This window comes from Scyliorhinus canicula, chromosome 18 (genome assembly GCF_902713615.1).
Source record: "Scyliorhinus canicula chromosome 18, sScyCan1.1, whole genome shotgun sequence".
NCBI classification, from domain to species: domain Eukaryota; kingdom Metazoa; phylum Chordata; class Chondrichthyes; order Carcharhiniformes; family Scyliorhinidae; genus Scyliorhinus; species Scyliorhinus canicula.
The window spans coordinates 17,415,161-17,440,631 of NC_052163.1; the positions used below are offsets into that span (position 1 = coordinate 17,415,161).

The following is a 25,471-nucleotide window of genomic DNA, read 5'->3' on the forward strand; positions in this document are numbered from 1 at the left end:
ATCTTCTACCAGTACCTCCAGTGAGATTCTGAGGATCATTCTGGATCTCACCTCCAAGGCAGGGGAGAATATCCTTAAATGACCTCTTTCTTTATGCAGACCCAGTTCCTTTCAGTTTTGTGATGATTTTGGAACAGATGTCATGTGCCAGTTCCACATTGAATATAAATTTGTTTTGTATGCGTGCATTGTATAAAATGAACTTTTCAGTCTCAATTCCTTATGGTTCTTTCTCTCGTGTCTTTGTCACCCTCACAAGCACGGTAGCATTGTGGATAGCACAATCGCTTAACAGCCCTTAGTGTCCAAAATTGCCCTTAGTGTTTGGTGGGGTTACTGGGTTATGGGGATAGGGTGGAGGTGTTAACCTTGGGTAGGGTGCTCTTTTCAGGAGCCGGTGCAGACTTGATGGGCCGAATGGCCTCCTTCTGCATTGTAAATTCTATGACACACGAGGAAAACAGCATTATCAGCCCCTGGCTTATCAATGCCATTCCTTGGATTAAAAACAACGATTTGCATTTATATAGCACCCAACGTGGTAAAATGTTCCAATGACACCTCATAAGATCATTCACCGAGTGATTTATTTTAATAGCTGATTAAAGGCATGCCTCTCTTCCCATTTTTCAGGGAACTCATAGAAAACCAAAGCGTATTTCTGGAATTACACACAATCATATCTCACAGAAACAGGCCATTTGGCCAGCAGGTCTCAGCCAGTGTCAGTGCACCACTCCAGCCATCTCCACCTTCTCAACTGTATCGCATATCATTCCATCCCTCGATCGCTCCTGTACTTCTGTAGCTTCTCCTTACCCGTATTGACAACCTGGTGGTCAGCTTTGTTTTGGAACCCTATGCTGTTTGGCTCTATTGTTGTAACATACTACAATGCACCAGGCAGAGATAGGATATCTCTTTTTTCAGGTTGCTCTTACCAAAAACATTTAGCTTGTCTCAGACTGTATCCATATCCAAAGACCTGTATTCACGCACATTAGGCAGGATCAACTTGCATGTTAATACTGTGGTCTTCTACCACTCCAAATTGCCTTGTCTTGGCAGCGTCTACCGTGCCATAACTCTGGTCCTTTTAGAGTGTTTTACCAGCCAAGTACAGTAGGGATGCTATTCTTTCAGATCATTAATTGATTAAGACAAGAGGACACAAACTCTGGGTGACTACGACAGCTGTCTGATCCTTTCCTCTCTACAGACTTTATAAGGCAGTAGAACTGCTTTTGGTTAGATTTGTCCACATTGTGACTGGTGCAATGGACCACTTTTAAGGAGGAATCCCCCCTAAAAGCTAGTGATATAATTGTGGTCCATTGATCAGCCCTACGTGATTATATTTTGCGATTTAATTGATGAAGGTTTTGTTCAGGCAGAAGTGAATGTACAGAAGAACTAAAGTAACTGGTTTAGGAGTGTTCTTATTGATGCCAGTGACTACTTCAACAACCTGCTTTTAGTTAACGTATCGCGTTGCGTCTTTTTTGTTTCTTCCCTGTGATGGTGGCATTGATATTGGCCAAATGAAAAGACGAGAAATCAATCTGTTTTGGAATCATTTAGTTTCACCCAGAAGTGAGGGGATTATAATATTGATGTTTCAAAGCTATTTATCATTGCTTTGCACATATTCTATAATGCAGCGTTCTCAATGCAGCTGAGCAAGAGAAAAAAACACATTGATGGCACCAAAGTTGGAGGGGTTTCTGGAATGAATGGTCGGACAGATAGCAGTGCACTTGGTTGACACATTGAGATGTTCAATAAAAAAAAACTTTTATAGCCTCTGCAGATTGGCCTAATTCTAAATGAGTAGGATGCTGTTTGCCAACTGAGGGCAAAGCTAGATGGAATGAGATCTGTCACATGCTTTGTTAAGATTGTCTGTATTTGGAGGAACTTCTTTTTGTTCATTCATGGGATGCGATGCCTCTGACTCGGCCAACACTTATTGCCCATCCCCGATTATCCTGGCGAAGGTGGTGGTGGTCAGTCGTCTTGAACTGCTGTAGTCCATGGTGTTAGGGAGGGAATTCCAGGATTTTGATTCAGTGATAGTAAAGGAACAGCGATATAGTTCCAAGTCTGACAGTTTGTGGCTTGAAGGGGAACTTCTGCTGCCCCTGTGCTTGTAGAATCTATGGTAGAATCTATCCATGGTAGCAGCCATGGGTTTGGAAGGTGCTGCCTAAGGATCCTTGGTGAGTTCCTGCAGTGCATCTTGTAGATGGTACACACTGGTGCCGCTGTGCGTTAGTGATGGAGGGGGTGTGTGTTTGCGCAACAGGTTCCAATCAAGTGGGTTGCTTTGTCCGGCATGGTGTCAAGCCTCTTTAGTGTTGTTGGAGCTGCACTCATCCAGGCAAGTGGAGAGTATTTCGTCACACTCCTGACTTGCGACTTGTAGACAGGGGGCTGGATTTTCCGATTTTGAGACTAAGTGCGTGGGAGCAATGGCGTTTTACGCCCGAAAAAGCAGCGCAAAACCAACACCGACCCTCCTCCTGGTGAGGGGCTAGTAGGCAAGCAGCGTGAAGCACGCAGTGTAAAGCCCCCGGCTCTATCTACGGATAAGGTTGGAGAATTGGCGGGTCTGTGGTCGCGCATACGCAGTGGCCTGCAGCGGCCGCGCTGTGCAACAATGCGCCGGCCGCGCGCAGACCTGGCTTTCCACCCCCCACCAGTTTCCCCAGCCCCCCGCTAAAGTCCGCAGGGGTCCCGGAAAAAAATAGCATGAGTGACCCACGCCTTCGGGAACTCAGCCCATCAGGGGCGGAGCATCAGGGGAGGGCCTCAGTTGACGCTGCTTTGGAGGGGGCTGGGCATCACAAAAGTGGCGCTGCCCCCCGATTTTGGCGCCAACGGGGATTCTCCGACCGAATCCCGCTCAGGGTTTTGTAGTCAGAAGGTGTGAGTTTTTCACCGCAGGATCCCTCGCCCTTGACCTAGTTTTGTAGCACATTTATATGACTAGTCCAATTCAGTTGATCGTCAGTGTTGATAGTGGGGATTCAGTGATGGCGAGGCCATTGAATGTCAGGGGGCAATGGTTACATTTTCTCTTGTTGGAGATGGTTATTGGCTGGCATTTAGATGGGAACAAATGTTACTCGTCAGCCCGAGCTGGATATTGTTCAGGTTTTTGCTACATTTGGACGTTGGCTGTTTCAGTTGTAACATAGTAACAGGTGTAGACCATTCAGCCCCATGAGCGTGCTCTGCCCGCGTGTTAGATCAATGGCTAATCTGTATTTCAAATCCATTTTCCCATCTCGGCTCAATTACCCGTGATACCATTACCTGATTAAAAATCTGTCAATTCTAAGCCTGCGATTCTAGACTTTCAGCACCACCTTTCTGTAAAATTGTCCTTGATGAAATAACCACCAAAAACAAATGGCATGCTGAATGCTGTAAATGTCGGGTATCATTGGATGGTGATAAAATAATGACTGAGATGGAAATGCACATCTAGTTGTTGGCTCGTGCAATGTGAACGAGGATGTGTCAGAAGTGGATTTTGGCCTAGTTTTGATACCTAAAAATTGGCCAGTGGTAAATTCCACAAGATCGTAATAAAACCATAAGAAATAGGAACAGGAATCAGCTATTTGACGCCTTGAGCCTGCTCCACCATTCACTCGGATCACAGCTGATCCAACATCCATTTTTCTGTGCTTATCCCGCAACCCTTGATTTCTTTACTGACCAAGAATTTATCTTGCCTTAAATACACACATGGGGCGGGATTCTAATAATAATAATCGCTTATTGTCACAAGTAGGCTTCAATGAAGTTACTGTGAAAAGCCCCTTGTCGCCACATTCAGTGCCTGTTCGGGGAGACCTGCCCCGCAGCACCCGGAAACCTGGTGGCGGGATTCTCCGTCTCGCCAGCCGGCCAATTGGGCTTCCCATTGTGGGCAGACCCGTGCAGTTGTGAAATTCCTGATTGAGGGTTCGCTGCCGGCACAACGGAAATTCCGACAGTGGACAATCCATCCCAAGGACTCTGCCTACACAGCTCTCTGTGGCAAAGATTTCGAAAGACACTCAACCTTCTGAGAGAAGAAATTCCTTTCATCACAGTCTTAAATTGTCACCACTTCCTTCTGAGACAATGCCCGGTGGTTCTAGACTTTCCCATTAAGGGAAACATCTCAGCATTTACGCTGTCGAGCCCCTGTTGCATTGAGATCACCTCTTAATCTTCCAGTGAGTAGAGTTCCAACCTGTTTCACCTTTGCTCAAAAGACTGCCCCTCCATACCGGGGATCATCCCAGTGAAACTTCTCTAAACACCCTCCAATAAACTTGCGGGTCAATTTACCAGCCCCGTCGTGCTCAACTTGGTGATGCCTCTTGCAAGATTTGCGACGCTTGCGATGTCTTGCGAGATTCATCCTGATCTCGCCCATCTGATCAATATTTAAATGAGCCGTATGGCTCATTGCCGAATGTCAGTGCTGGATTCTCCGACGCCCAGGAACTAACGGCCTCCTGAGCGAGGCCTCGAAAAGGCGCAGTTTGGTACTGGTCCACACAAACGTAGACTGGGGTAACGGCACCTGGGGGTTCCACAGGCCAATGGAGACCCGTGGGTGGTGAAGGGCAGGGCAGGATGTCCTCCTGGTGCCCAGGCACCTTGGCACTTCCAGGGTGCCTGGGTGGCATTGCCAGGCTAGCACAGGCACTGCCAGGGTGCTAGGATGGCAGTGTCAGGGTGCCCAGGTGCCAGGGTGGCACTGTCAAGTGTCAGGTCATGAGGAAGGGTTTGATGAATATTATGAAGGGTGGGGGGATGGACAATGAAGGGGCCTCATAAAGGTTGGGGGAGTTGAGAGTGGGGGTCCTAAAAGGGAATGGGTGAAAAGGGGGCTAGGGAGGCCCTCAGTGGCTCCATAGCGGAGTGTCTTCACAAGGTGGAGGGAGTAGGGTAGTGACGTTGCCCGTGGGTGGTGATGTGTTGGGCAGGCTGGGTCAATGTGGACTGCACTTGATGCAGTGTAACGAGAGACAGACCTCCAACACTTGATAAGATGCAACACGATTTTATTTAACGTCTTAACTATTATACATGTTCAACTGTGGGTTGACACTATGCTGACTTGACTGGAGACCTAGTACTAGCCTGACCAGACTTACTAGCTACCGCATGGTATTTGCACTGGCTAGCTCACGAACTCTGACTGTCTCAGAGGCTGGGTCCCGAGAGAGCGGGAAACCTGGTGACCTCTGGCTTTATAGTGGTAGCGTCCTGTCTGGTGATTGGCTGCTCTATTCTGTGTGCTTACTGGTCATCCTGTGTGTCACTCGCTGTCTGTCTGCACTCCATTATATACATAGATGTATATTATGACAGGTGGGAGGTGTGGGGTACTCTCAAGCTCTCAATCGGGGTACCCTTTCAAAATGGCGGCCCAATCTCTGAGGGGCCAGACTGGCTGGTGAGTTCAGCTTCCCAGTGATGAAAACATTTCTAAGGGCTTGATTCAACTAAATGAGAACAAATCCCATAGCGAGCGTGTTTAGCCGCACGTTTACCGGCTCTTGCAGTGCCAAGAAACATATAGCTATTCAATGCAACTTGCGCAGCCGAGGCTGCACATAGCCCCGTTTGTACACTGGGGAGCCGTGCTTGCCGGAACTCCCCCGTGTAGCGAGAGATCGGGACACCATTTTTAAATGGTATCCCGATCTCCAAGGCCCCCAAAGCAATCCCTTAATTGTAATACTATACATAAGAAAAGGTTTCTTGTGTTAAAGTTACAAACAAGTTTATTGTGCTTAGCCACGGAGCTCCAGTATTTCAAAATAAATCTAATTTCACTTGTAACTTCATTACAGTGTTAATGTAAGGCTACTTATGACACTAAAAATGTTATTATTATTGTGTTGCGATTCCTGATCAAGTGGGGCTGAAATTGACCACACACTATAAGGACATAGACCATAAGACATCGGAGCAGAATTAGCCCATTTGCCCCATCGGGTCTGCTCCGCCATTCAATCATGGCCGATATGTTTCTAGCTCACGATGTTGTGACAGTCGACACTGAGCAACAAAGAACTTGACAACAATAAGGGTTATCCATGTGCCTACAGATATTGGGGAGTTTGCCTTCCAGTTGGGTCGGCTGACACATAGGCTAGTATAGAATTGTCAAAGAATGGTAATTGAAATGAGAGACGGGTGGCATTGTGAAATTTGACTGATAAATTTATCTCAAACATACATGTAAACCTGTGGCAGTTAGGTGCAGATTAAAGCATTGAACACTGGACCTGTTATATTACTGAAGTAAAAGCTGTTTGGATAGGCATTTAACTGCACTGTTCCTGCAGAACCTAAAACAGAACCACAGTGGTTGTAAGTAACCACAAGTGGATTATAGAATGCACAGTGCAGCCTGTGAACCCTGTACTATCTGAAGTGAAGGTACCTGTCTCCGGGCACCTGTAAGGAATAATCCGTCACCTCGGATGTTCCTTGGGCTGTGAGGGTGGGTGGGTCTCCAGGCTGGAGAAGGAAGCCTGTAGTTGGTATCCAGTTGATTTACTGTACAATACGGTCAGCCAGGGATGGCATTTTATGGAATGATGTGACGTGAGTGTGGTAGTGCTTAAGTAATTTCTAAAAAACAAAGAGTATAGCTTGATTTGAAATGCTCTTGCAATTGTGCGTGTCGCGTCTTTTCGTCCGACGTCACTTCGTCCAACGACACTTCGTCCACGTCTTTTGGTCCAACGTCTTTTTGTCCGCCCGTCTTTTGGTCCAACGTCACTTCGTCCAATTATCCAATTACAAATTAACTCCGTATAAAACCATTTAATTGATAAAATGCAAGTACAATACAGCAAGTGAATTTAATTGTTAAAATGCAAGTAATTGATAAAATGCAAGTAAAATGCAAGTTGAAAAATGCAGTTAAAAAGTTAAAAAATCTAAAAGTGCAGTTAAAAAATCTAAAAGTTTACTAATTACATAAAATTCCCGAAATTACTTAAAATTGATGTAAATTGTAAATTCCCGAAATTCCCTAAAAGTTAGATTTCCAGAACTGTACCCGAGAGAGAATAATGGGGAGAGGACAAGATGATTTGATATTCTACAATTCCGACAGACACAGATATAAGTGGGAGTCTAATTGGATTTAGACAATGAGTGCAGTTCTGAAAGAAGCAGATTTATTTCTCGATTTTCGTCGAGTGATTAAAACCTCTGGTTGGCAGTGGGTTCTGACATTACAGGTCTGAAATGATCAAATATTCCATCAGATACAATGGCTCTCATCACGCTGGAGCACACATGGGTGAATATCCTGCAGCTTATCTTAATAATGTCTGGAGATCAAGCAGCACAAATGCAGAACTCAACATCAAGAGGCGAAATAGGTGGAGAGGATCCTTGAGCAGTAACATTGAAAAACTAAATTAAACTTTTTGTAATTGGATAATTGGACGAAGTGACGTTGGACCAAAAGACGGGCGGACAAAAAGACGTTGGACCAAAAGACGTGGACGAAGTGTCGTTGGACGAAATGACGTCGGACGAAAAGACATAGCACCGCAATTGTGATGTAATAATGCAAGGATGGAGATTTCAGTTGCACTATTGTATTGTTTTAAACTATGGCCCACTTTTAAAACTACAGAAATGATACAAAGGCGGGGGGGGGGGGGGGGGGGGTAAATTGGCTTATAAGGTCAAGTGACTGAGATTTTTTAATGCCATTCTCTATTGCAACCAAATTAAGTATGTTACATTCATCATTTTCAAATGGAAAATAATGGCCGACCATTTTTGAAAATGAAATAATGATCTGTTAGCCTGGCCCACATATACATGAAGACATGAACTTTAAGTAAGGTGAATGAAAAAATAGATTCAGTTCCTTGAAAATGAGAATTGCTTAAGAATTGTTGAAACGTGAAGTCAATTTTTGATCTGCGATGATACTTTTGTAATGGCTTCATAAGCGTAAAGCAAAACAGCACAGAAAAGCTAAACACCTCGGGTCGCAAATATCATAATAGTCTTTATTATTGTCACAAGTAGGCTTACATTAACACTGCACTGAAGTTACTGTGAAAATCGCCTCGTCGCCACACTCCGGCAGCTGTTCAGGTACACTGGGGGAGAATTCAGAATGTCCAAACTACCTAACAGCATGTCTTTTGGCACTTGTGGGAGGAAACCGGAACACCCGGAGGAAACCCATGCAGTCATGATGAGAATGTGTCTCCGGACAGACAGTCACCCAAGCCGCGAATCGAACCTGGGACTTTGGCGCTGTGAAGCAACAGTGCTAACCACTGTGCTGCCGCGCTGCCGTTATTACGGTGTGTGCTGGTTAGTTCCCTTTATCCTTATAAAACTATCCCAATCTTCCTCGTCGTTACCCCATCAAAATCACTGTGAGCTCTGGTTCAGATGTGTAGTTGGATAAACACATGGTCATTCCTATTTTTTAAAATATAGAATACCTACACTACAGAAGGAGGCCACTCGGCCCATCGAGTCACCACCAACCCTCTGAAAGAGCACTCGCATCTAGGCCCACTCCCCTGCCCCATCCCCGTTACCCCATAACCCCACCTAATCTTTGGACACTAAGAGACAATTTAACATGTTCAATCTACCTAACCTGCACATCTTTGCACTGTGAGAGGAAACTGGAGCACTTGGAGGAAACACAAGCAGAAATGGGGAGAACATGCAAACTACACATTTGAAATGTGACCAGGAGTGGGTTATCTCCTCCACATAATGTGCATAAACTGTGTTCGATGCCAACCGATTTCAGATAATTAGCTTGAAAAACCAACGGCTGAGGTGAGGGAATTCTGGAATGCATCGCCTGAAAGATTGGTGGAAGCAATTTCAATTGTAATTTACAAAACCAAATTGGATAAATACTTGAAAGGGAAAATTGTCAGGGCTCTGGGGAATGAAGGGGATAAGATTAATTGGATCCAAAAAGAAAATGCTGGAAAATCTCAGCAGGTCTGGCAGCATCTGGAGGGAGAGAAAAGAACTAACCTTTCGAGTCCAGATGACTCTTTGTCAAAGCTAACAGACAGAGAAAGTGGGAAATATTTATACTGTGGAGTGAAAATGAAAGATGATTAATTGAATTAATTGGATAACTCTTTCAAAGAACAGGTACAAACATGATGGGACGAATGGCCTCCTTCTGGGCTGTATAATTCTATGATTTGGACTGCAAATAAAGTAGGAAAGTTTACCAAATGGAAGGGCATTTGTGAAGCTGTGATTCCACCTCAGTAACTGCTGGGCCCCAGCTCAATATCATCCTTTTCCCTGTGGTTTATGTCTTAACAGGCAAGAAAAAGAGCCGGGGATTGAAGTTGTCAAAGGAGGTATTCGAGCAGCCCCAGGCAAGCCCCACGTAAGTAGTAACCACAATTTCATGGAACTTGTGATTCATTCAATACCAGGCAGGACTGCAGAGTTATTAAAACCATAGAAGATATGCAAGGTCGGGGTGACCAAGCGGACAGTGTTTTGGGTAATATTTTGAAAATTGCCCCTTAATTGGGGGGGGAAAAAAATTGGGTTTATTAAAAACTTATTAAAATTTATTGAAAAAAATAGAATTTGCAGCAGTTCAGATAAGGTTCATGAAATACAGAGGGTAGACAGGAAGATAGCATTGAGGCCATGATCAGATCAGCCATGATCTTATCAAATGGCGGGGCAGTTCTGAAGATCTTTGTTTTATAACCTTTCTGCTGTCCGTGTGCCAGCCCTTCACATCTGCCCCGCCATTTGATAAGATCATAGCTGATTTGATTGTGGCCTCAACTCTGTCTTCATGTCTACCCCCTGTACCCTTTGACTCCCTTGTCAATAAAGAATCTATCTAACACAACCTTCAAAATATTCAATGACCCTGCCTCACCCGCTCTGAGGAAGAAAATTCCACAGATCAGTGATCCTTCAGAGAAAAATCTCTGTCTTAAATGGGAGATCCTTATTTTTAAACAGTGTCCCTTGGCTCTAATCTCTTCCATACGGGAAAGCATCCCCTCAACTTCCACCCTGTCAAGTCTCCTCAGGATCCTGGATGTTTCAGTAAACTCACCTCTCATAATTCTAAACTACAAAGGATAAAATATCCAACCTAACCAACTTTTCCTCATACAATAACCCTTCACTCCTGGAATCTATTGCAAGAACCTGATCTGAACTGCTGCCAATTCTATTTTTTAAAAATAAATTCGGAGTACCCAGTTATATTTTTTTCAATTAAGGGGTAATTTAGCATGTCCAATCCACCTAACCTGCACATCTTTAGGGTAGCGGGGATGAGACCCACGCAGGCACGAGGCGAATGTGCAAACTCCACACAGACAGTGACCCGGGGCCAGGATCAAACCCGGGTCCTCGGTCCCATAGGCAGCAGTGCGCCACTGTGCTGCCCCCAAATTCTATTATACCATTTCTCAGGTAAGGAGACGAAAACTGCACAAAGTGTACCAGGTGAGGTATTTCCCTTGCAATAAACACCAACATTTCATTTGCCTTCCTAATCACCTTTGTACATACATACATACTACCTTTGTGATTCAGGGTCCAGGACATCCAGATCAGTTTAGCTCAGTTAGCTGGTTCGTGATGCAGAGTGAGGCCAAAGCGCGGTTTCAATTCCTGTACCGGCTGACGTTATTCATGAAGGCTCCGTCTTCTCAACCTTGCCCCTTGTCCGAGGTGTGGTGATCCTCAGGTTAAATCACCATCAGTCATATCTCCCCCCCCCCCCTCCGTCAAAGGGGAAAGCAGCCTATAGTCATTTGGGACAATGGCAACTTTGTTCTTAACTTTACTTTATTGACAGAGACGAGGAGCATTTCTATCTCTCAGTAGGTCATTAATCTGTGGGATTTTCTTCCCCAGAAATTAGTGGGGAATGGGTCTTCAAATTTATTCAAGACTGAGTTAGACTGATTTTTGTTAGGCAAGGGAGTCAAAGGTTATGGGGGCCAGACAGGAATGTGAAGCTGAGACCACAAACAGATCAACCATAATCATCCTGATCGGCAGAGCAGGCTTGAAGTGCCGAATGGCCTACTCCTGCTCCTAAGTCCTATGTTCCTCATATCTCCTTATGTGGCTCAGTGTTATACGCTGTTTTATAATGTCCCTGTGAAGAACCCTGGCATGTTTCATTATATTAAAGACATTACACAAAGAAATATTTCTGTTGTTGATGAAAGTCAATCTGAGTGAAACTTGAGAAGGAAAGAAGGAGGCAGTTGGGCTAATGATGCCTCTGTCGTTACTGTCATGGACTCTGAATGGAACCGGTTCAGGGTAAATTATGCCCAAGCAAAAAGGTTTCTCCACTCCTTGAACTCCCATTTGCAACTCTAAACACAGCACCAGATTTCCTCCAAAATAGGAATTTTTCCTTATGTGGTATCCCCTTGACAGTTTTCTGGGTGCTATTTTGAATGTAAGCACCCCACGCCTCCTGGACTGAATACACATCAAGCTGGATTTTTGACTACTGCACAAGACCAGCATTCTATCCATGTCCACTTTTGTGAGGGCCACGAAGAATCCAGCACGAGTTTTCAGGATACAAAGAAATAACATTTATTTACAATAATATATATATACAACAGCAGCAACTTCTCTTGCTGCTCACTCCTCTGTCTCCCTGGTTCCAAACAGGTCAGCTCTATTTATGCAGGGAGTCTGCTAATCGCTGGCTTTGGAAGCAGACCAAGGCAGGCCAGCAGCACGGTTCGATTCCCGTAACAGCCTCCCCGAACAGGCGCCGGAATGTGGCGACTAGGGGCTTTTCACAGTAACTTCATTGAAGCCTACTCGTGACAATAAGCAATTTTCATTTTCATTTCATTTCATAATGATTTCTCCGCCCCCCTCATTGGGGAAGCTCATACTCCCACAGGATTGTGGGATTGTCATTAGTCCCCAGCCAGTGGTAAGCAGGCAGGTTATAACATGCACATTTAAGACCATAACACACAGGAGCAGAACTAGGCCATTCGGCCCATCGGGTCTGTTCTGCCATTCAATGAGATCATGACTCACCTGATATATATACATATATATATCTGAGCCTCAACTCAACTTTCCTGCCTTATCCACAGAACACTTGATTCCCTTACTGATTAAAAAAATCTGTCTATCTTCTGGGCGGCACGGCTGCGCAGTGGTTAGCACTGCTGCCTCATGGCGCTGAGGACCTGGGTTCGATCCCGGCCCCGAGTCACTGTCCGCGTGCAGTTTGCACATTCTCCCCGTGTCTGCGTGGGTCTCATCCCCACAACCCAAAAAGATGTGCAGGGTAGGTCAGTCAGCCCTTCAATCTCAGAGTAAGGGGTCGCCCATTTAAGACAGAGAAGAGGAGGAAGGGCAGCACGGTAGCATGGTGGTTAGCATAAATGCTTCACAGCTCCGGGGTCCCAGGTTCGATTCCCGGCTGGGTCACTGTCTGTTTGGAGTCTGCACGTCCTCCCCGTGTGTGCGTGGGTTTCCTCCGGGTGCTCCGGTTTCCTCCCACAGTCCAAAGATGTGCGGGTTAGGTGGATTGGCCGTGCTAAATTGCCCGTAGTGTCCAAAAAAAGTAAGGTTAAGGGGGGGTTCTTGGGTTACGGGTATAGGGTGGATACGTGGGTTTGAGTAGGGTGATCATTGCTCGGCACAACATCGAGGGCCGAAGGGCCTGTTCTGTGCTGTACTGTTCTATGTTCTATGTTCTAAATTGCCCCTTAATTGGAAAAAAGAAAGAATTGGACATCCTAAATTTTTTTTTTTTAAAACTTGTGTATCTCAGCCTTGAACATATCGGTTGACCCGGCCTCTACAGCTCTCTGAGGTAAAGAATTCCACAGATTCATTACCCTCTGAGAGAAAAAATTCCTCCTCTTCTCTTTTTTTTCTTTTTTAAAAATAAATTTAGAGTACCCAATTATTTTTTCCAATTAAGGGGCAATTTAGCGTAGCCAATCCACCTATCCTGCACATCTTTGGGTTGCGGGGGTGAAACCCACGCAGACACGGGAGAATGTGCAAACTCCTCACGACAGTGACCCAGGGCCGGGATTCGAACCCGGGTCCTCAGCACCGTAGGCAGCAATGCTAACCACTGTGCCACCGTGCTGCCCTTCCTCCTCTTCTCTGTCTTAAATGGACGACCCCTTACTCTGAGATTGAAGGGCTGACTGACCTACTTCTGCTCCAGATTCATATGTTTGTGTTTGTATAAAAGTATTTGGAGCTGTTAAATTATGGAATTGAAGTAAAGAAATGTTCTGAAAACGTATAATTCAAGCACACGGACAGCAGAACGGTTATAAAACAAAGATCTTCAATTCCACTGGTTTCAATTTTTTATAAACATATAAGCAAAGGCTTAGCTCCGAAAAACAAACAATTTATAATGGACATTAACGCCAATGCTCCAGATTCACTATGTGACCACAGAGTTCAACTTCTGCTCTTTAACCAGCTGGTAGAAGAGTTTGATTGGTGGAGCTCCGATTACTAATTCCCCGCGAGCACATGAACCAGATGACCTTGTCTCCCAGACACCAGGGGAATATCCCTCCCCTTTATCTTGGACTCCTGGGAGCTGCCCAGTCTCCAGCAGCCGTATGCCCACTTCCACTTCCCGATTCTCTCGGCAGCGTTAGAGGCTTTGAGTTGTCCTATTTGTAGCCTTGGCTCCTCCATGCTACAACTCCCATTCCTAGGTTTCTGTTTATGCTCCTTTCTGCAACCCTTTCTCCACCCCTCGGTTGGCCAAAATAGCTGCTCCCTGCTCGATGCTCTCCCCTACCGTCCCCACCTTCACTGGCGGAGGTCCAGCCAAATCTGTAAAATATCCTGTTAAAGAACAGTGTCCTTCAGGACAGGAACCCCCTTGAAAGATGCTTGTTTCTTTAACTATGTGGAACACCAATACCATATTAAACCCAGATGTTCAACAGCCGTGAGAGGAATCACCAATGGTTAGAAACCTGCGATGTTGAAATGCTTTGTCTGCAAAATATCAAAAAGAAAAACAAATGAAACTGCTTTCTCTACTGCAATCCAGAAGACTGAGTGATCTTCTGTGCCATCAATCATCAAAGCCAATGTTCACTCAGAATACATTCAGGCCCAGCCCATCGTTAAGGTGTCTGATGTCCGTAGAAACCTTTTTGAAGGAGTGGGAACTGAGCCACTTCCATTCACATTGACTTGAGTCGCAGCAGATTGGAAGAGCTTTATTCACTGAGACCACAGTGTAGTTGAGAAGAACACTTGTTGTTCCTGTGGATTGCCCGTGAAAGAAAACATAACGATTCAGGCATGTGCCAGTGCCATGTTTAACCAAAATAAATTTCCGAAATTATTGCTGTAATTACAAAAAAAAATCACAATCTGTTTTTTTGTTCATTGTAAATATACTCTGATGTTAACAACTTAACTATTTAAAAATATGAGTTGTATTATTGGTTGGTAGGCTGGTTTAGCTCACTCGGCTAAATCGCTGGCTTTTAAAGCAGACCAAGCAGGCCAGCAGCACGGTTCGATTCCCGTACCAGCCTCCCCGGACAGGCGCTGGAATGTGGCGACTAGGGGCTTTTCAAAGTAACTTCATTGAAGCCTACTCGTGACAATAAGCGATTTTCATTCATTCATTTTTCATTTTCATTTGCAGGAGGGCTGCTTAAAAATCTGTTGCAATGAATTAAATGCAACTTTATGTCAGTCGGGGTAGTTGATATCTGTGCGGTTCAGAGCTGTGATTCTCGTGCCCCTTTTCACTTGGCGTTCGGCCTTCACTGTGATCAGTGTTATTCTTGCTCTCTGCGTTTGCAGCAAGTCCCATTCCCCTATCAGCCCTGTGTTCGCTGACCTACCTTATCTGCTAGTTAAGCAACATCTCAACTGAAAAATTTTCATCCTTGTTTTCAAATCCCTCCATGGTCTCGATCCTCCTTATCTCTGTAGTCCTCCCCCAGCCCCATATAACTCTGGCCTCTTTGAGCATCCCCGATTTTAATCCCTTCACCAACAACAGCTGTGTCTTCAGCTGCCTAGGTCCTAAGCTCTGGAATTCCTTTCCCATACCTCTCTGCTTTCCCCCTCAGGACACTCCTTGAAACATGGATCTCATGGGCAAGCTTTTGGCCATCTGCTCCAATATCTCCTTCCGTGGCCTGGTGTCCTATTTTGTTTTACAGTGCTGGGACGTTTCAGTACTTTTGAGGCACTATATAAATGCATGTTGTTGAACCGCTAAGTGCAATGCTGGCTTCTGTCAAATGTGCTATGCTCTTATCAACATCTGCATAGCTTATGACAGATGAATAGACGTTTCCAACATTACATTGGCCAAAAGGTATTTTTCTGTTTTGTAAGAACTTATGTTGTGGAATCTCGAAGTAGTTATTCGAAGCTTCACTCAGTGTGTGGCGAGGACAGCTGTAAGAACATTGAGGCACCTTCGCAATGGAGAGGGGCGGGATACCCATCGCGTTACTCCTTTGTGCCCCTTTGTGGTCAGCCCGTGAGGCCAGAGGGTGGGGAGCAAGTTTCTAATAGGGAAAACCAGAACTACTTAAGACGAAAGTGCAACAACTTGAATTGTATCTGCCTTTCCAGTTTCGCCCGAGGGGGGTGGAATTGGAAAAGTGACATCTGTTTGGATGTGGTGCAGAAATATTCCTGGAATAAAGAGCAATTCCAGACACCCAATTTATACATGCTTCTCAGTGTTTAAATACATGAGCCAAGAGCAAGATCTCTGTTCCCCGTTCTCCATCCAGTTTCCTTTCCTTTGGTGGGGGGTGGGCTGCGGACCTCCATGCCGTGCGGTTAACTTCCAAAGGAGCGCGAATTCTTTCTAAAGTTTGCACCAGGTGTAGCTACCAAGCCAGGCCTGTCAAGTGACGGCTAACCTGGCTCTCCATGTAATCCTCAGAATTTACTGGTCAGATTGTTTGTCACTCTGTGTATATTTTAGAATACGTTAGAATCACAGAAGCAGGGTACATGGCCCATTCAGGGCCGGTTTAGCTGAGTTGGTCAGACAGCTAGTTCGTGATGCAGAGCGAGCCCAGCAGCATGGGTTCAATCCCTGTACCGGCTGAGGGTATTCATGGTACCCCGTCTTCTCTACCTTGCCCCTCGCCTGAGGTGTGGTGATCCTCGGGTTCAATCACCACCAGTCAGCTCTCCCCCCCCCCCCTCAACAAAGAAAGTAGCCCATGGCCACCTGGGAGTACGGTGACTTTCCTTGATATGACCCATCACATTTATGTCGGGTGTTTGAAAGTCTCGATTTTTCCTTTCCCTGTAACCTTTTGAATTTTTTACTCTTTCAGTTATTTATCTTTCACAAAAACAAAATATTTAAGCTCTCCTTTCAACATTGGTTTTGGAAGGCCGTTCCATGTTTTAACTCTTATCTAAATTAAATTCTTGCTAATCTCCACCTTTGTTCTCAAGATGTTTGTGTTTATGACCTCTAATTTGGAAACTCCACAACATCCCCACATCCAGGGTGGATTTGCAATGAAACACACCATGCGTAGGCACAGGGACCTGACCAACAGGGAGGCCCTGTCTCCTGCTGGCCTTTGGACTGCCGGCTCTGTTGAGAGTCAGCGCTGCTGGAGTGCACATCGGCAGGGCCAGACGGTAAGCAGGGCATCCATTCAGAGGCTGATTACCCGTTGTATTTGTTGCAGATTTGAGCCAATCAGCAGCATTTGCAAAGCAAAATTGGCTCGATAACCCATTACCAGATTCTTTGGTTTGGTGGTTAGCTTAGTTCTTTCCGGAGACAAGTTATTCCATCCTTTTTTGGTACTTTGTCTGAATTTGCTCAGATCTTTTTTTGTATAACATTTGAGAGACACAAAGCAGTTGGTGTTTTGCCTGCAGACTGCTCGTTCAACATACTGTGCGGTCTGAAAATTCTCATGTTGAGCTGCTTTTCAAGTAGCGGATGTCCATGCCCCTGACTTGGTCACTGCAGTGTTGGACACGGCAGGCAAATCAGCGCAGGTGTAACACCGAATAGTCTAACATGACACTCAAAGACAAACCGTGATCTATTTCTTTGTGTCAGTGCCAGTTACTTTACAAGGTAGTATTGTGAATGTTCCCAGACATGCGTTTAAGATGTACAAATGCCTTGAATGCAGAATTTCTGTTTGTTCGGATGCTGTTTCTCTCAAACTGGCCTCTTGAATATCCCCAATTTCAGCCCATCCCCGAGTGCTTCCCATGCCTTCATCTTCTTGGCTCTTGAAACGAAGGTGAGCACAGGGCTCCACTAACTGTAAAATCCACCCCTGCCCACATCACCGACTCATCAATCAATGGAAATCATTTTTGTAACCTTCTCAAAACCCCTAATACCTTTGAACACCTTCACCAGATCTCCTCCTTCTTTCTAATGAAAAGCACCTCTGTTCCTGTGGACTGTTTTGACAACTGGCCTCTTGTGTGCAGTATTTTTTTTTCCTATTTGCTCATGGATGCCTGCATCACTGGTTATTTATTGGATGTTTATTGCCTTAATTGGTCATAGGCCTTGTTATAATTATTGGCTCGCTGGGCCAATTCAGAGGCCATTTTGGATCCAACCACATGATTATGGGTCGGGAGTCACATGTGGGCCAGACCAGGTAAGGACAGTAGATTTCTTTCACTGAAGGACATTGATGAACCAGATGGGCTTTTACAAAAAGCAATTCACGCTCATCATTAAACGTTTAATTCCGCATATTTTGTTTTAATTGACTCACAATTTCACCATCTACTGTGGTGGGATTCGAACCCCAGAGCATTACCCTGGGTCACTGCGTCCAGTGACAATACCACTACCTCCCCAACATATCATCAAAGTGAAACTCTGCTTCACCCTTTACACAGCCTGACCCTTTTTTGTTTTTTGCTGGTTAACTCAGGTGAAACATGTTCCCTCACGTTTTGTAGCGAGTTGCCCAGTTTGTTTTCTGAGGAGACCATGTGCTAGCTGAAACCCTTTGTTTTCTTTCTGCAGCCCACCAAGAGACCTGGATTCAAAGGCTTGCATTGCTATTGGTGAAAAGGTAAGAAATGAAATGAAAATGAAATGAAAATCGCTTATTGTCACAAGTAGGCTTCAAATGAAGTTACCTTGAAAAGCCCCTAGTCGCCACATTCCGGCGCCTGTTCGGGGAGGCTGGTATGGGAATTGAACCCGCGCTGCTGGCCTGCCTGGGTCTGCTTTCAAAGCCAACGATTTAGCTCTGTGCTAAACTAGCCCCTGCTGAGAGTCGTTCCTCCCAACCACTTTTCCTTGGGAACGTGGCATTTGGGACGAAGTTGACATGAAACCATTATTTTGAGATTTGGTTTTGCAGGAAAGCTCTCCGTGGCAAATGTCATATTATCCATTTTGTTTTAGAATTCCTGGCAACAACATTTTAAACTGAAACAAAGTGAGTGAGATGCCCTTTATGCTGGGTAACAGGGTGGCATTGTCCTTTTAAGGATTCCACAAATGGATGTTTCTCAAGCCACTACTCTTATTTCATGAGGTGAATTGTAAATGGCTTGTTGGTTACTCAGATCAGAGAGACATGCACGACAATGTTATTTTTGGGATTTGTTTATTTGTAGCACAAGATAAAAGAGCATGGAATTTTACAACGCAGAGACGGTCTGTCTTCAGTCCAACAGGCCTGTGCTGCGCACGAGCCCCCTGTCACCTTCGTCCTATCAGTGGACTTGTTGAGTGATCAGGGCATTGCTGAATTTTTGACATGGTAGTCCTCTGTGCTTGCAATGATAGAATTGTCAGTTCTCTCCCAGTAAATGCTCAAGTAACTGTCTGAGAATGAGGGCCAGTTGAGTATTTTGAGGTCAGCATTGATTGGATGAGCATCACTGTTGATAGATGCCAAATCTTGGCAAACAGGGGTGTTGTGTTTTCCATCCAACTTCGCAAAAGCATGAATTTGATGCCCACAATAAGATCAAACACGTTTTGTAAAAAAAATTTTAAAAACAAAATTGCAGCGTAGATGGCTCAAGGTAGAGCCATCCCCACAGTATTACTACTAAAGGAGCAACAATTGAAAGTCTGAAGCAGGTGTATTTCTTGCTGTACTGGCTTTATCCACTGGAGGGCAGTGCGCCACTGTTGCATAATATTCCCAGTCTGAACTGCCATCCAGTCCACTCAGCTAGAAATAGGCATCACTTTATTCAGTTTCGTTTTGTTTTTCAAAAGCATTTCTCAGTTAAAACTGGACTCTATTCTCTATCATTCAAAAAAAAGATTGGGTGTAGAAACATAAGTCTGCATGCTGGTGAGGAGTTTTCTGTGTATACCCACATCAGGAGCAGAAATAAAGAACCCAGTAAGATAATGGACAGTCTGATCCAGCAGACAGACAAGAGGATGTTGCAGAGTTTGTATGGGTCTGAGCAGTGGCTTTCAGAGTGCATGGGCGGGATTCTCCCATCGGGCGGCGTAAAAGCAGGAGCGTTTTATTCCGGCGTTGGTGCCCGTTCCGGGACCCCATTCTGCGGCCTACAAGTGGGGTAGCACGGCGGTGGAGCGGTCCACGCCGCTACAGCTGCCGATACCGGCTTGAACCCGGTGCCACGGGGTCCGTGCATACGCAGTTGGCCCGGCGCCATCTAGCGCATGCGCAGTGGCCTTCTTCCCGCGCCGGCCCCGACGCCAAATGGTGCAGGGCTACACGAGCCAGCGCGGAGGAAAGGAGGCGGGGGGGGGGCAGAGAGGCCGCTACGGAGCCCCCCCCCCACCCCCGGGGCCGGACCCACCCCCACCCCAACAGGCAGGCCCCGGCCCCTTCAACGCCGAGGTCCCGCTGGCTCAGAGGATGTTAGAACGGCGCCAGCGGGACTCGGCTTTTTGTTGATGGCCGCTCGACCCATCTGGGTAGGAGAATCGGCGCACCGGCCCGGGCCGGAGAGTCGTCGCATACCCCGACTGGCGCCAAGCCGACCACGCTGGCCCCAATGGTGTCGACTCTCCGACCTGCGGAGAATCGCGTCCCGGCTTCGGGGCGGCGTGACGCGATTCGCGCGGCCCGTCCCATATCTGTGGAAATACCTCAACACACAAATCTTGTTAGAGGTTTGGAATTCTTTTGCAAACAGCAATTGATGCTGGGGCACATTTTCATTTCAAATTTGAGATTAGTACATTTTTGTTTTCCAAAATTATTATGGGATTTGAGACTAAGGCAGACCGGCAGAGCTAGGCGGATCGCAGTTAGGCGGATCGCAGTTAGGTGGATCGCAGTTAGGCGGATCGCAGTTAGGCGGATCGCAGTTAGGTGGATCGCAGCTAGGTGGATCGCAGCTAGGTGGATCGCAGTTAGGCGGATCGCAGTTAGGCGGATCGCAGTTAGGCGGATCGCAGTTAGGCGGATCGCAGTTAGGCGGATCGCAGCTAGGCGGATCGCAGTTAGGCGGATCGCAGCTAGGCGGATCGCAGTTAGGCGGATCGCAGTTAGGCGGATCGCAGTTAGGCGGATCGCAGTTAGGTGGATCGCAGTTAGGTGGATCGCAGCTAGGTGGATCGCAGCTAGGTGGATCGCAGCTAGGCGGATCGCAGTTAGGCGGATCGCAGTTAGGCGGATCGCAGTTAGGCGGATCGCAGCTAGGCGGATCGCAGTTAGATGGATCGCAGCTAGGCGGATCGCAGTTAGGTGGATCGCAGTTAGGTGGATCGCAGCTAGGCGGATCGCAGTTAGGCGGATCGCAGTTAGGCGGATCGCAGTTAGGCGGATCGCAGTTAGGCGGATCGCAGATAGGCGGATCGCAGCTAGGCGGATCGCAGTTAGATGGATCGCAGTTAGATGGATCGCAGTTAGGTGGATCGCAGCTAGGCGGATTGCAGTTAGGCGGATCGCAGTTAGAAGGATCGCAGTTAGATGGATCGCAGTTAGGCGGATCGCAGTTAGATGGATCGCAGTTAGGCGGATCGCAGTTAGGCGGATCGCAGTTAGGCGGATCGCAGCTAGGCGGATCGCAGTTAGGCGGATCGCAGCTAGGCGGATCGCAGCTAGGCGGATCGCAGTTAGATGGATCGCAGCTAGGCGGATCGCAGCTAGGTGGATCGCAGCTAGGCGGATCGCAGCTAGGCGGATCGCAGCTAGGCGGATCGCAGCTAGGCGGATCGCAGTTAGGTGGATCGCAGTTAGATGGATCGCAGCTAGGCGGATCGCAGCTAGGCGGATCGCAGTTAGGCGGATCGCAGCTAGGCGGATCGCAGCTAGGCGGATCGCAGTTAGGTGGATCGCAGTTAGGTGGATCGCAGCTAGGCGGATCGCAGCTAGGCGGATCGCAGCTAGGCGGATCGCAGTTAGGCGGATCGCAGTTAGGCGGATCGCAGTTAGGCGGATCGCAGTTAGGCGGATCGCAGTTAGGCAGGAATATGTTTTGACCCATTGAAAAGGCTCATCAATGTCTTGTGGTCAGTACGTATGGTGAATGAAGGATCATAGAGGCACTGATGGAATCTTTTTCCCGCCAAAACAATAGGTAGACCTTATTTGTCCATTTGTGAATATCCCTTTTTAGCTTTTGTCAGCATTCTAGTTGCAAAACCAATAGGTTTTTTGGATCCATACTCCATTACATGAGAAGGTACCACTCCCACACCTTAAGGGACTTTTCACAGTAACTTAATTGCAGTGTTAATATAAGCCTACTTGTGACAATAAAAGGTTATTATTAATATAATTGTAGTAATCCACGGAAGGCAGGAGTTCCTTCACCACACCAATATTTATTTACAATAATGATATTACAGGAGCAGCTACAAACAGTGCTGCTAGCAGTCCAGTCAACTTAAGACTGGCTCACAAAGCCTACACAGGTGCTTATACGGGACCCCTCAATGAGCTATCATTGAGGGAGCTCATACTCCAATTGGCCAACCAATAAAGCCAATTGTAGTTCATTACACCCCCCCCTCTCAAGGGCCGAGGAATTCCTGCCAGCTGGCATTCCTCTGAGCTTCTTCCTGCTCCTCATGTCTGGGTCTGTCACTTCTGTGTCGTCCGCCGGGTCGTTCTCCGAAGTGGGCGGGGTGTACCTTATAGGTGCCCGTCTTTTCCTTGACGACCTCCTTGGAAGTTGTTCTTCCTCCTCCTTGGGGAGAGGTGTCGCGGCGGGCTCGTCGAACGTGTCCATCTCCGACTCTGACGGCTGGATGACAGGGTCTGGAGAAATTGCTCGTGGCTGGGGTGGGTATCCTTTCCGTCTGGGCTATCCCAGCTTGACGCGGTCCTGCTTTGCCTGCCTCCAGGTGTGGTTCCGCTGCCCTTATTTGGTCTAGGTGTTTCTTCAGCACCTTACCTCCTATCGAAACCTCATAGGATATGGGCCCTGTTTGGGACTCTACCGTGCCTTTGACCCACGTTGGTCCATTCCCATAATTCTTGACCCAAACCGGTGCCCCCACCTGGAAATGTCTCTGCTGCCGACTATTATCATGCCCCCTGCGTTGGGCCTCCTGTTGTTTCTCCACTTTCCCCGTTAAATTTGGGAAAAGGAGACTCAGCCTCGTTTGCAGCCGACTTCCCATTAAGAGTTCAGCTGGCGGTATGCCCGTTGTGGAATGTGGTGTGGTCCTGTAATCAAACAGCCAGTGGGAGAGCTTTGTGTCTATTGACGCTGCCGGCTGCTTCTTGAATCCCGCTTTAAGAGTCTGGACCGCGCTCTCTGCCAGGCCGTTGGTCGCTGGATGGTAAGGGGCCGTTTTGATGTGACGGACTCCGTTTTCCTTCAGGAATTTTCCAACCATTTGGACGTCCAACCATTTGAAGTGGGCGTCCACTATCACCAAAACCATTGAGCCCACGAAAGGGCCGGCGTGGTCAATATGCAGGCGGGTCCACGGTCTGCCTGGCCATTCCCACGGGTGCAATGGCGCCGCTGGTGGCACCCTTTGCCCCTGTTGGCACTCCTGGCACTGACGTACCAAGGCTGCTATGTCTGTGTCCAAACCTGGCCACCAAACGTAGCTTCGAGCTAGCATCTTCATTTTAGACACCCCTGGGTGTCCGTGATGTAACTCGGTTAAGATTGCCTGACGGCCCTGAGCTGGGACTATTACCTGGGCTCCCCATAATAGGATACCGTCTTCTACGGTTATTTGGTCCCTTCTGCTCCAGTATGGGTGCATCTGGGGCTCCACTGGACTTTCCAGTTCCCCTGTTAGTAGTAAATGCTTCATCTTGGCTAAAACTGGGTCTTTTTGCATCCACAATCGAATATGTTGTGCGTCTACTGGTAGGGTGTCCAAAACTTTTAAAGTCATTACTGTCTCCTCTACGTTTGGTATTTGCGGCGGAGTGTCCGGGAGGGGAAGTCTGCTCAAAGCATCTGCATTTGCTACTCGTGTTCCCGGTCTGTGCTCCAGAACTTATCTGTACGCCGCCAGTAGCAACGGCCAGCGTTGGATTCTAGCTGATGCTATCGGGGGTATTGACTTGTCTTCTTTTAATAACCCTAATAACGGCTTATGGTCCATCACTATGGTGAATTTCCGCCTGTACAGATCATGGTGAAATTTTTTTACTGCGAATATCACCGCCAGTCCTTCCTTCTCGATTTGGGCGTACTTCCTCTCAGCCATCGCCAAGGTCCTCGAAGCATAAGCTATTGGCCGTTCTTCCCCATTCCTTTGGTTTTTCCTGAGAGCGGCTATCTGGTAGCAGGACACGTTGTGGTAGTCCCTCTCACAGGTATCTACCTCCATTGGCGTGCCCTGGAGTTCCTGCACCCCACTTGCTGCCTTTTCTAGGGACAGTGCGAGCTGTAACGCCTGCCTGCAGTCTAGCTCTGTTTCCGGCAACAGGCGTTTCTGTATTGTGAGGTCGTTTATACCACACACTAACCGGTCCCGAAGCATTTCATTTAGCGTCGGGTCGAACTCACATTTTTCCGCCAGCCTTCTCAGGCGGGTCAAGAAATTCGTGACTGACTCCCTGTCTTCCCGCTTCGCTGTGTAGAATCTGTACCTACGCAAAATGAGGGGTGGTTTTGGGTCGTAGTGCTCTTTCACCAATTCTGTTACTTCTTGGAAAGTTTTCGTGTCCGGCGCATCGGGATAAGTCAGACTACGTATAATGGCGAAAGCTGAGGGTCCGCACGCCAACAGCAGAATAAGCCGTCTCCTTTCGTCCGTCAGTATATTATTTTCCCGGAGGAAGTAACACATTCTCTCCACATACTGGGACCAGTCCTCAATAGCCGGGTCGAATGCCTCTAACCTCCCAAAAAACGGCATTTTTAAAATGGCAAGGCTTACCCTCTGAGTGCGGCAGCTGGTCTCCGCAAAATTCTTAGTTTACCTCGTCGCCACTGTAGTAATCCACGGGAGGCAGGAGTTCCGTCACCACACCAATATTTATTTACAATAACGATATTACAGGAGCAGCTACAAACAGTGCTACTAGCAGTCCAGTCAACCTAAGACTGGCTCACAAAGCCTACACAGGTGATTATATGGGCCCCCTCAATGAGCTATCATTGAGGGAGCTCATACTCCAATTGGCCAACCAATAAAGTCAATTGGAGTTCATTACAATAATTATAGGCAAGGCATCGCACGACAGAATAAGTTACCTGTCTGGATCAAAATGGGCCCGCAGATTTTTCGATTGCAGCAGCGTTTTCACATCTTTGAAATCCTCCTTCTGTGCAGATTCCCACTTCCATTTTGTTCTTTTGTGCACAAATAGGTACCGTGTAGCCAACACGTGTTGACAAGTTTGGCAAAAAATTTCCAAATTAGTTTACCAAACCTACAAATGATCTGAGCTTGGCCACATTACTGGGCTCCGGAGCTTCCTTAATCGCTCAAACTTTCCTTTCCACAGGACATAAACCTTGTGCACCAATTCTGGGGCCTACGTACACCATGCTCGGTGCCTGAAAAAGGCACTTGTTCTGCTTCAGATGCAGTCCTGTTGAGTTGCTCCTCCTCATTCTTACCTGGAACTAAAATGTCATCTGGATAAACTGCAACATACGGATTGTCTTGTAACAGGTTGTTCATTATCTTTGAAAGATCGCCAGACTGGAGGTTACGCCAAAAAACAAACGATTATACTTGAACAACCCTTTATGTGTGTTGATGGTTGGGTACTACTTCCAATCTTCATTGAGCAGGAGTTGTTGATAGGCCTGGCTCATGTCCAGTTTCGATAACATTTTGCCTCCAGCAAGGGTTGGAATCAGATCTTCTACCCTTGGCAACGGGTAAGCGTCCAGCTTAGAAACTTGATTAATGGTAAGTGTGAAATCCCCACATATGTGCAGAGTACCATCACTTTTAAGAACAGGAACAATTGGAGCTGCCCAATATGAAAACTATAGGTTCAATAATTCCGAGCCTTTGCAGCCACTCCAACTCCTCCTTCAA

At 46.8% G+C, this 25,471-nt stretch overlaps 1 protein-coding gene across 1 annotated transcript in view; it reads left to right on the forward strand.

The window, feature by feature from the left end:
• Positions 1-25,471, forward strand: part of map2k6 (mitogen-activated protein kinase kinase 6) — a 125,270-nt gene that overhangs the window by 31,656 nt on the left and 68,143 nt on the right. Inside the window, exons 2-3 of the mRNA XM_038777424.1 lie at positions 9,364-9,430; positions 18,077-18,125. Of these exons, the coding sequence (XP_038633352.1) occupies positions 9,364-9,430; positions 18,077-18,125 (116 nt within the window). The remainder of the gene's footprint in view (positions 1-9,363; positions 9,431-18,076; positions 18,126-25,471) is intronic.